The sequence below is a fragment of the Oryzias melastigma genome, linkage group LG23, assembly GCF_002922805.2.
Source record: "Oryzias melastigma strain HK-1 linkage group LG23, ASM292280v2, whole genome shotgun sequence".
Lineage (NCBI taxonomy): Eukaryota > Metazoa > Chordata > Actinopteri > Beloniformes > Adrianichthyidae > Oryzias > Oryzias melastigma.
In genome coordinates, this window is record NC_050534.1 from 1550611 (window position 1) to 1562856 (window position 12246).

At 41.1% G+C, this 12246-nt stretch overlaps 1 protein-coding gene across 6 annotated transcripts in view; it reads right to left on the reverse strand.

The window, feature by feature from the left end:
- LOC112160246 (sodium/potassium/calcium exchanger 1) overlaps positions 1–12246 on the reverse strand; it is a 43422-nt gene that overhangs the window by 27114 nt on the left and 4062 nt on the right. For 4 of the 6 annotated variants that reach the window (XM_036210370.1, XM_036210371.1, XM_024294653.2 and 1 more), the window contains 3 exons: positions 10165–10335; positions 7452–7560; positions 943–996 (listed from right to left, as the gene is read on the reverse strand). In XM_036210370.1, coding sequence (XP_036066263.1) covers positions 943–996; positions 7452–7560; positions 10165–10335 — 334 coding nt within the window. The remainder of the gene's footprint in view (positions 1–942; positions 997–7451; positions 7561–10164; positions 10336–12246) is intronic. The other 2 variants (XM_024294654.2, XM_036210372.1) reach the window with 1 other exon arrangement.

Genomic DNA, 12246 nt, shown 5'->3' on the forward strand with positions numbered 1-12246 from the left:
GAACACGGAAGGAGGGGGGCTTGCTCAGTCCAGTTCTTATATACAGTCAATGGTCAAAACTTACAGCTCTATTCCTATAAATGTCTGTCTCGGTGTCATAATTTCTCCTGTGTGATCATGTTTACAACAGCTGATACTTGTGTTTTCAAAAGGACTCTCTCCACGTGTCACCACCAAATCTGAACCTCTGTTTGGTCAAAGTTCTTGATTTAACTGTCAAGAACTTCAGCTGGTTGAACTTCCAGCATGTAATCAATGAATTTAATGAATGAATTTCCCCCCCGGGGATTAATAAAGTATATTTGATTTGATTTGATTGATCAATGAACGTCCCTTTTGTATGTGAATCCTCAGACCAGACTTAAAAACTGGCGTAGCGACTCTTGAACACGACAGTTCTGGACACGGAAGCCTGAAATTTTGTTTGACAAAGTTTATGTGTTTACATAGACTTTTCACTGAAAGTGTCCGCTTGAACTGGAGTCGAGGCGGCCGGTGGGACCATACCTTTAGAGTTCAGCTCAGGGGTTGGCGAGGATGTGTACCTTTTTGACAGCTCAATTTATAATAGATAAAAGCTCAAAAAATCAGTTTACACATTAGATGCAATTTTAATCAAACTTTTCGTGAGATAAAATGGCCTCAAGTGTTTTATTTGTTTTTTATCAGGCTGTGGTTACACTAAAATTTGGATCGTACCATTGTTCAGTTGTTATTAACTTATAATTCCCGCTCACGTCCTGAGTGCTCCAAATGTTATCAGGTAAAGCCACAAGATGTTTACCACAGTTAGCATTAAAAAATGTTGCACAACATTCTTCAAAATGGTTTTGTCCACTGACTCACAGACAACGACGAACACTGAATTTGAGACACAGCACAACAAACACAGCAGATAAAGAGATACACAACAACCATTTGACAGGAACGTGTTGATCATACCTCCTCTGACCTTCTTCAGTGGCGTGGACTTAACGGCGCCTCTAAGTGCTGCTTCTAGTGTAAAAACCACAGGTTGGGTTTCAATATTTGGACAATGCAGGCATAGACTTTCTCTGGCACGACCGTGCATGGAATGTCATTTTTCAAAGATGGCTCAGGATGTAGCCACAGTGGTTTCCACAAATGAGACTACATGGCTCATGGCTGTGATTTAGTAAATGTTGATTTTTCTCCAAAGGTTTTGATGAAGTCTTTCAAAGTAAAAGTCTTTCAGTGGCACAGGGATTGCACATTATCCATGTTATTAATACAAAGAGAGTAGGGCTGTCAGATTTGTCGCGTTAAAAACGCGTTAATCTGACATGTGCTTGACGCCGACAATTTTTTTGACGCATTAATCACAGATTTCCTCATACATCCCTTTCCACACCGCGCAGGCGTCCCTCATCGCCCTCCAACTCACCGGCTGCTCTCACTAGAACACAGGCGGGTCTCCAACCACCGAGCTGCTAGCTAGAACCGGCCGGCGCTAGGACCTGGAGAGCTCCTGCACCCTAACCCGGCTCCGGTTCGCGTCCAGTACCACGTCTGGTGGTACCGGCTCACGTCCGGCGCCGCGTCCCGAGAGCTGCGGACCCCCGACGTTCCGAACAGCAAGCGCACCGGGGGACGTTTTAAATGTTCTGGAGGTTTAAGCGTGATCCAACCCCAGCATAGCGGTCTGTCTGCCGGCATATTCATGGCGTGAGCTCCGCTGGACACGTCGCTGCATCGAGCTGCAGCCAGAGAACGCGGCGGCAGTAACAGACTGTCAAACTATCCACAGTGTATCCCGCTTTTCTCAGTCTTTAATGTTTTAAAAAACAAAAGTTCATTGGAAATGATAAATCTCTATTTCATTTATTACTGTAGTTCAGCAGAGGAGGAAAAGATTTGGTCCTGACAAAAAATGAACATGAAAGTGTTATGGAAATTTTATTTTTGATGTTTTTTATTTTATTTTACTGAACGTTGATTGAAGTTTTGAATTTAAAATGCCCTTCACTTGCACTTGGGCTTTTGTTAGGCATTTTATGTTACAGCCTTTTATTGTTAAGAAAGTTTATCTCAATACAATGTTACAAAATAAAGTATTTCTGATGAAAACTATTAATTTTGTCATTCTTGTTTTCATTATTAATGTAGAACTGCTAAATTCCATGAAGCACACATTTTTTTTCCTAAAAAAAGGCCACATATTAATTTGTGATTAATCGCGAGTTAACTCAGGACAATTCAATTAATCGCGATTAAACATTTTAATTGCCTGACAGCTCTAAAAGAGAGAGAACATGAACACTATCACAGGTCATCAAAATAAACCAGCGGTCCCTGTGAACCCGTCCACAGAGCTCTCAGCACTGATGCTGGTCACACACACACAGATAAAGGTCTAAAAATAAAAAAACAAATCGTTGAGTGCCCCTATGAGGACACCCACCCGCCAATCAAAACGCCCCAATAATGCACAAATCTAGTCTCTAATCAAAACAGCTGGATGAAACTAAAAAGGGAAACTAGTAAAAAATAAACAGATTGTTAAAAAAAAAAAAAAAAAACATAAAAATAGCTGATTTAAAAAACGTGGTTTAGCCACAGGTAAAGCCACAAGATGTTTACCACAGCCTCCAGTGGTCATGTGAGGTACTGCATCGTTTGGTGTTCCTGTGTGTTTTTGAATTTGAAAACTGCGGATTTGTCTTCAACAGGAGAGGGAAAACTTCCTTTGAATGAAATACTAAACTGTGAAGTGAAATATTTTTAAAGAACCTAATGGATGATATTACATAGACAGGTAAAAGCAAACTGTGATGTAAACTCAGAGATATAATATTTAAATAAAAGGTGTTTTTTCCACAGTCTCTGTGGCACTCATGTTTAACAGATGATTTCCAGAATGTTCTCCACACTTCAGAGCTCTTAGTAATCAGCAGAGGAGGAGCTGTGTGTTCTGATCCTCACTGAAAACACTAGAAGTTGAATCTAACCTGCAGGTTTGGGATCATTTTGGTTTATATTTTCTGATTTTTGTTTTGGTTTGTTTTGTTTTTGATGATGTTTTGAAACAACAAAATCATTTTTAAGGAAATCATCATCAAAAATGGATTCTGCTTCCAAAGTTTCTTAAGTCACATAAATAACCAGTGATCATCCACATGTGTAAAGTCAGCTCTAGATAACAAAGCAGTGTATTTACTGTGTAACTCCTTGTTTGTTCCACATTTAAATTACTGTATTGAAAACTGGAGAAACACATGAAAAACGTACTTGTGTCCAGTTTTCATTCTTCAAAAAAGCAATAAAATGATCTCTGGCAGTAATTACAGCAATTCATCCAATGTCTTATTCTGTAAGTTTAAGGAAAAAATTTAATTTCAAGATTAAGTTGATCAAAGTATTTTAAAATTCATTCATAAAGTACATCAGAATTGTCTGCCACACAATACAAGATTTTAAAAAGTCAAATAGTTTAAAAGGATGTGGGATTTTCATTTAGCCAAAATCCAGGACAAAAACTAAGGAACTCCTAAAGGGATATTTAAAAAAAAGAGGTTAAAATGTTGCTTCATTTTGGTCGCTACTGGTGCACACCACATAGTAGCTGGCATTTTTTTGTAAAAATTTAAATAACTTTTTCTTTTCCAAAAATGGAAATTTTTTTTTTTTCAAAAATTGAAGTAAAAAAAATGTGTTTCTGGTTACTAACCAGTGCACACCAGTTACCGTCTGGTGATCACCAGATAGGAACTGAGAAAATTGAAGCAAAAAAATACTTTTTTTTTCTGGTAACTATCTGGTGCGCACCAGTTAGTTTTTTTTAGTTTAATGTCTCTTTAAGGGCTCCATAAAAACCAAGGAAGGAGATGGAACAATCTAAATAATTTAGTTAAAAAAATATCACAAATCGGCTTCAAAAGTTTTTAAAAAAAAGATTTACAACAAAAGTAGAATAAATGAATCTTGATGTATGACTCAGGAACTTCAAAATAAGACATAAAATTCCCAGAGTTTGAGTTATCCTGAACAAAATGCTTGGCTCTGCTCCCTCCCATTTCCCTTGTATTAGAATTTATGTAAGATATTGGGATTTGATTTTGTTGTCTTGTGGAAATGAAAAGAAAAAAATTATAATAAATGAAGCTTCTTGGTCTGCTATGAGTGCTTCATTCATTCATTTCTTGTTAAGGACTGAAGTGGTGTTTATGATTGCAGCTCTCTGACCCATCAATCGCTTCTCTTTAGTGCAGACAGAATAGGTTGATAAATGTGTGGAATGATCCTCAGAGTTCCTTTGCTCCTTTAGTGGTCTCCTTATGTCATAAAACAGCGAGCAGAATGTGTTTTAGTGTTCTTTTTATCTGAAACTATGAAAGGTAAAAACTACTCATGGAACATACATTTTACTACCAGAACTTGGAGCTGCATGGCGGTGGAGTGGTTAGCACTCTGGCCTCACAGCTACAAACCCCGGTTCATTTCTGTGTGGAGCTTACATGTCCTCCTCCTTCAGTTTTCTCTGGTTTCCTCCCACCTTCTGCAGAGGTTCACTGGTGATTCTGATGGGCTACATGCACAACCTACATCAGCGTTCAGTACATGACTGCTCAATCACCTCACATAGTGGAGTATTCAAAGTTTACAAGAAGTCTTTTGAAGCTACCAAGAGTCCCTATAAATACAAGCAGCCAAGATGCAGATTGCTGCACTATTTCACGTATTTTAAGTGCATCCGAGGCTAAATGTTGTTATTGGTTGCTTGTGTTTAATGCTAAAGCCCTGTTAGCTGTTACGCAGCTAGAGTGCAGAGCGCAGTGAGCTGCAGGCTCGGGAACCATTAGATGTATTAACCATAGTCGTAGCCATAATCCTAACCGTAGCTGTTCCTCTGGCTCCATGCGACCAAGAAAAAAGTTCAGCAATGGCTGCGCATATTTAGAAAGTTACGTGCAAATATCGTTGTCATTTTTTTTTGGGCTGCTGCTAACTAGCATGAAAGACACGTCTAATTATTGGTGTCTTTATCTTCATGAACAAACTGTTGGTTTTATTTGAATGACTCCACTGGAAAGTGTTTCTAAGTTTTGTTCAATATAAGTTTGGTTGAGCTGAGAGTAGAATCATCTGAAAGCAGTGGCGGGCCGTGCATTTCACACCTAGGCCTTCAGTAGTGCTCCATCTGAATCAATCCAACCCTCAATAACTATTTTATGGCAATAAAACTTCTACTGCAGGTACAACTGCCACACACACACCAAAAGCATAAAAAATAACCTGATAAAATTTCAATATTATGTAGGGAGATAGCAAAATTTTACTCACCAAAAATCCAGATTATTTAAACACAAAATCCATCCTTTCTATCCTCAAGAAGATTTCAATCACTCTGTCGTGCAGAATCCGTGCGTTTCGCAGATGGAAAGTGTTCCGTGGCTGTGATAAGCTGGAAAAGGCTGCATGCGGGAAATGTTCTGGTATTCCTGAAGCCTCTTGTGGTCCAGGAGGGAGACAAACATCAGTTTTTGTGATCGATCAAGGTCTGTGTCTGGAAAATAATATTTGCGCGAGGATTTTGCGCTGCACGCGCCCGCGGTGCGTTCAGGAGCCTCGTAGATTTCAGCTTCACTCCCGCTCAACGGAGTCACGGAACTCCTTTACCCGTGCCAGACAAAACTGTGCCACAACTTTACCCAGACATTCATTTTCCACCAAAAATCAGACGATGAGACGCTTTCCACTGGTAACATCTTCAAACCTGACACGCCGCTCCTCGGCACCTGTGTCCGTCAGCAGAACCAGAGCGAGCTGCGAGCTGTCCAATCAAAGCTCGTGAAAATCCTGACGTTTCCGTGGGCCTTCTAGCTGGCCTAGCACGTGGTCTCCTCCAGATCTGATTGGTTGAAGCAACAGTTTGGTGGACAATTATTGTATGCTACAGGGCCCGCAGAACTGATTGTGAAGGCCTCCGGGCAGATTTCTTTGACCCTAGCAACAAATGGTGCTGCAATGTGATTGGTTAATGCTTAAATAGGAAAATACACGTCTGGAAGCAGCGCAACCAGGGAGACAGCAATGAAAGGACGAAGACAGAGCATTTGGAATTATAGAATACGTATTCACGGAAATAAATAATAATTAATATCAGTCTGTGATTCAGATATTTTTAGGCCAGCAGAGAAGGCCTTGCAGGCCCTGACGGCCCGCCACTGTCTGAAAGTCACTTCAAAGTTCTTTAAGCCTTTAACACCTGAGGCATCACCGGTAATGCTTCAACGCAAAATCTTTAACAACTTTTCAACTCTTAACACGATCAACGCCATTCCAGTAGATTGTGAAGGAGAAAAGCGGGTCGAGCCGCTTTTCTCCTCTACTGGAATTATCGTGTTATCGGTTGAAAAGTTACAGTAAATCAAAGAACAGAAACACTGGAGCTCCGGTTGTTAAAGGGTTAAATGGGTTTGGAAACAGATGGAAGTTCTAACGGAACAAAATCAAACCTGTTTTTATTTTATTTATTTTTTTGATCATCGGGTTTTCAGAAACGTGTTTTCCTCATTTAGTTCATCCATCCATCCATCCATCTTCTTGACCATTTCTTCCCTTTCGGGGTCGCGGGGGTGCCAGAGCCTATCCCGACTACTGATGGGCGAAGGCGGGGTACACCCTGGACAGGTCTCCAGTCTGTCTCAGGGCCTCAATCACACACACATAACTCTCACATTTACACCTAGGGGCAATTTAGAGTCACCAATTAACCTATGAAGCATGTTTTTGGACGGTGGGAGGAAGCCGGAGTCCCCGGTGAAAACCCACACATGCACGGGGAGAACATGCAAACTCCACACAGAAAGGTCCCAGCCAGGACTCGAACCGGGGCCTTCTCGCTGTGAGGCAAGAGCGCTAACCACTGCGCCACCGTGCAGCCCCTCATTTAATTTTGAAACAAAAACGTAAGGATTGACTGGAGAGCCAGATTTGAAGGTCTCAACGCTACACTGAAAAACGCTCCCGTCTGCATTTGGAAGAACCAGCACCGAGCTGGTCTTTAGAACTCCTGGATCTTTGTGATCAGAGTCCAGCTGCGTCTCACTGGACTGGCTGGTTCCCGTTGCTTCACCACTTCCACAGAGATAAAGAGCTTGTTCTGCTGCGATGCCGGCTCTTATCCAGCTTTTATTAGCCTGCATAGAAAAGCTGATTAGGGATCAGTGGTGGCCGAGTGCAGCGCGGGCGAGAAACAGGAACAGTGAGTTCAAGGACAAGCTGAAGGTCGCTCTGGTACATCACACTGTGCTGACTTACACAGGGTGTGTGGGGGGGGCAGAGCTGAGTCACCAACAGCTCCTCCCCAACGAAGAGAATCTAAAGTTGTGAAAATGTCTAAAACACAGAAGTCTGGTGAGAGTGGTTCTCTCTGAGGATGTCGAAGGTCTAACAGGAAGTGTTTAGCAATGACCACAACTCTCAGATACCTTCTCCCAGAGGGTCCAGAGTGTGGATCATCAGCTGGAAGATGGTGTTCCTCAGTGAAGTGTTGTGGAGGGAAGCCGAGCTGCCGCCTCTCTGCAGGACAGGACGCACCTGCCAACAGAAACCACGTCAGACCAGGGAGAGCACGGCGCTTCCTCCATCAAGATCATTTCAAAATAATAGCTGGAGCCAGGTCAGTTCAAGCTTGCTACACATTCATATCAGTCTCAGGCTGTGCAGAATGGGGGTGTGGCTTTTTGCTTGGCATGTGACTGTCATGTGGTCAGTTATGGAAAGGCCCTGTCATGGAAATTATACATTTGCTTATGTCTCATCCTCTGAGTCTTGTTTTCTTGTTGTCAGAACACCCTGACCACAACGTGTAAACATTTTGATTTCATTAGAACATCTTGTTCATGTTAGATATGACACTTACGTTTCCATCTTAAGCTCCTGATTAACAGCTGATTGTATGACTGTATAAAATGTGAGCGTCCTTCATCACAGATCAGGGCTCTGCAGACCTCTCCTCCATGCTCGCCAGCGTGTACTTTTCTCTGCTCTGTTTAATAAACTTTCATGAAAACGTTTGACATTTCTTCATTTCATCGGATCAACAAATATTCCACCACAGCCCACTTCACCACATAGAGGAGTTTGTCCTTTTCTGGAGTTTGGGAATTGGTGAAGTCACAACTGGCCTCCAACAGTCTCAGAGCTGACAGCTCCTGTACTCTCTTGTGGGTCCAGATGACCCACTTTTAATGGAAACATGCTTAGGACAGTCAAGGGTTAAAAAATGCTAAAAACAAAGCTCTGGATGTGGCGCCGTGTGCCGTCTTTGCAGAAGTTCGTCAGGAGACGAGAGTGGCAGAAATTTCAAACTTGACTTTAAAAATAGCTTGACTTTTTGTATTTTTTCTGGGATCAGTATTCATTTATATTTTTCAAAATTAAGTAAAACTAAAGAAGAATTCAATTCTAATTGTAATGTGTGATCAAAACTCATCTAAACGTCTGTGATCTTTGCTCTGCCTGCATTCTGTTCATCCTTTAGAGGTGTAACAATTAATCAACTCAATTCTTGAATCCGTTTATCCAACCAGCTTGATCTGTCTGAGGCAAATTGTTATTAACTGACCAAAACCATTTTAAAATCAATTCAAAATGAAGTAAAGTGATCTATAATTGACGACTGGATTAAGACATGGTAGGCTTATTTATTTTATTATTACGTAAAAACAACACATGTGATGCAGCAGAAAGTGATCAACCATCATCCAGTCTTTGAATTGATCAAAGTCATGTGACCATACAGTGTTCTAGAATGTTCTAATGATGATTATTCTGATGTGGAAACACAACAGTGGAATGAACTTTGTCAAACTAACATCTGAATGGATTCGACATTCATTCTTGTTTGTTTGAACACATTTAATTTATTATATTGAAGAAAAAGAAGCAATCTGGAAAACTTCTCCTGCACTGTTCAGTAGCAGCTCTTGATCTCTGAGTCACACTGGTAGAGGTTTGGGATCAAGATGTTCTAGATCCACAAATTATGATATAAATCAAATAGTCATTAAAGGAATCGTTTCACCCCTAGTATTTTTTATGAATGCACTGACTAACCCTTCCTTCTGGTAGCAGATGTTCCGGATTCCAGATTTCCTCATCATTACAGATGTTGAAGGGATTTTGAGTCTGTCTGTCTTTAACAGATGTTCCTTTGTTTTTTGTGTTTGTCTCTTTCTTGTCCTCAGAATCCAACCTCCTGCTTCTGCTGGAGGTTTCTTCCTAATCTTCCCTCCAGAGGGAGTTTTCCTCCCACTCTCACCTTCTGCTTGCTCAGCGCAGGGATTCTTCATGTAGGCCAACATTGAAAGAGTCTGGGTTTATCAGAATGATCTAGGGTGAACGGGGATGCAACATTCGTGAGGACAATGACTTTGAAGTTTGGGGGGTTTTGCTCAGTACCTTCAAGCAACCGGTGAACTGACACTTTAGAAACAAACTACACCGGGGGGCAGAGTAACTACAGGGGTGTGGGGACAAAGGATTAACAAGAAAAGCAGACATCTGGTCTCCTGTCTTCATTCAGGAGGCTATCGGTGTGTCAGCATGACAGAGACCCACTCAGAGAGGTCATTCTGAAAGGACCAGGATCCTCTGGGTCATCACTGGGTTAACTCAGGCTGAACTCACCCAGAATTCAAGACCGAGCAACAAGAAACCTTATTTCAGACTGTTAGAATTATTTCCACATAATTCAAGAGTTCTATAATCTAATCTAATCCAGACCACTGCCTGACACTGGACGTCTGTGGAGAGTCATGCATCCGTCTGTAACACATGAATGAATACCTGTTCTCTCTAAATCAGAGTAGAGATATTCAAGCGTAGCTATTAATCTACTGGATCTGAAGGAGCTAATTGTGTTTAGCTGAATAAAATTGCTTTCTCTGACAACACCTGTTTTCCCGCTTCTGCAGTAAAATCCTTCAGATCCAGTGGAGAATCCTCACTGATTTCCACTGACTGCTTGTGATGTTTGGGAAATAATGGCCGTCCTCCTTCATCCTCAATGAGCGCCTGTGGTCTGACCTCATCTCATCTGAGAGGCCTCCACACTTTTCAGTCCTGATGCTTCTGACCCTCCATCTTCAGGATTTGTCTACATAGTGTATGGTGTTAACGGAGGCAGGAGGTCCATACCCTCAGCCTTGTCTTGTCCTGTTGAGGGTCTGCCTGCAGGCTGTTGCAGTGAGCACTGCTGGGGGGCCGCTCGCCTTCTGCTTTGGGTTTCTCCTCAGCTTTTGGAGGTGCAGCAGCAGCAGGAGGAGCAGGAGGAGGTGGAGGAGCAGGAAGAGGGGCTGCTTCGCTCTCCTGTAAAGTCAAAGAGGAGACAGTCCATTCAAACAGACAAAGGTCTCATCCTCATGCAGCGTGATTCGTGCAGACTAGGGTGGAGAGAACTCTGTTTGCCGTTCCACATCAGTTCTACTGATGAACAGAATTCACAAAAAAGCCCAAAATGAATTAAAGTTGCTAGAAATCCCAGTGTTTGAGTTGATCTAAAGTGTGAATGATTAACAAACAGGACAGAATGATGTTGCCGATGTCTACAGGTCAGCTTAAAGTGTCTGACTGTATTTGTATTGATCTTTACACACCAGACTCAGTGGATTCATGAAATGATTTTTTCATTTTTGCTGCAGATAGATTATTTTGACTTATTTAAATGTTACTCAAAAAATGGGATTTTGAAATCCCTTTTAGCTCAGATTTTATCACTGATTATGAAAAATATCAGAAGACGTTAATCTTTTCACACTTGACCATTAATTTAGGAATATTTAATGCCTGGTTGAGACTTTCGTTTTTAGTACGATGAGAGCAGATCTTAGAAGAGGTGAGCGGCTCGCTCAGCCAAGAAGATAAACCAATGCAGGAAAACTATCTTTAATCTTACAGCAAAAAGAACATTTGGTTTTGATAGTGATCCCCACTGTTACTGAGAGAGAATGATGTAGAGCTGTGCACATGTGCAGGTAGAAAACAGTAGTTTTTGTGGTTCTGCAGGATCTGTTCAAGGGAGTTCATGGAATCTTATTTCAAATAATCATCTGCTGTGATGTTTGGCTGCTGTTACTCTGTTATTTTTCTGCCGTCACCAACTAGTGTTTCAGTGTTTTCTTTTTATTTCTGATAACAATTATCTCGAACAACTAAAATGATTGTTTCTTTTTTGTTTGTTTTTTTCTCTCGCTCTGTGTCAAAAACCACCAAACATTTGTTCTTGAAAAAACATTCTTTACTAAAAATCTGCAGCGGTAAAATGTGTAAAATTAGTTTAAATCAAATTACAGCTTCTATTAACATAAAAAGACTAAATCAGTCCAATGGTTTGACAGAAATCATGTATTTTAAACAAAAAGAAGTCTAAAATAGCAGTTAAACAGATATCGTACAAATTCAAAACGTGGGAAAAAAAAGTTCCCCTAAACAAAAATTAGTACACTTGAAGTTTATTTTATGAAGTATGCCGGGTATAAGTATAGCAAGTACACTTTGTAGTGTAGGATGTACAGTAACTGAATACTGAACTAAGTAATATGGAACATTTTAAGTTTACAATGTTCACAGAGTATGTTAAACTCAAGTATTCTGCCTCACTTCTAGTATTTTATAAGTACACTTGTAGTACTCTTAAACTTTTTGCTGAGGCTAATAATTGATATAACTCTGACCTGAAAGTATCATTCTCATAACTGTCATGAATCAGTCCCTGTCTCCCCCTCTGGCCTTCAGCAGGAACTATCTCCAGAGTTCTAACACTTCCTGGATCTCCACACTTCACTTCCCATCAGCCCCTGCTGTCACTCCCTGGAGTAATTAGTCCCAGCAGCATTTAGTCTGAGTGCTGAGCTCTGCTCAGTGTGAAGTCTTGTTTGTGTCCCTCTGCCTGTATCACTGAGCATTCTCCTCCTGACCTGATCTTCTGCTTCCTCTGATGCCGCTTCGTCTGCCGCCTGCCCTGACCCTCGCCTGGAGATGGCCAAGTTGACGCTTCATGAGGCACAGACACACTTTGACACAAGTGGGCTGAGATCGACACTCTGCTCGAATCATTTCAGTTAGTGATAGTGATATCTGCTGGTTGTCAAAACACATCTAAGTGCACATACTGACAAAACCTCACGACTTCAAGAAAACTTTAAAGCTCAGATGTTTGTCTTTTTATGAAATGTTTGATCAAAAGTGTGTAGTTGTCATTTTGTCTGTATGACTCTTTGA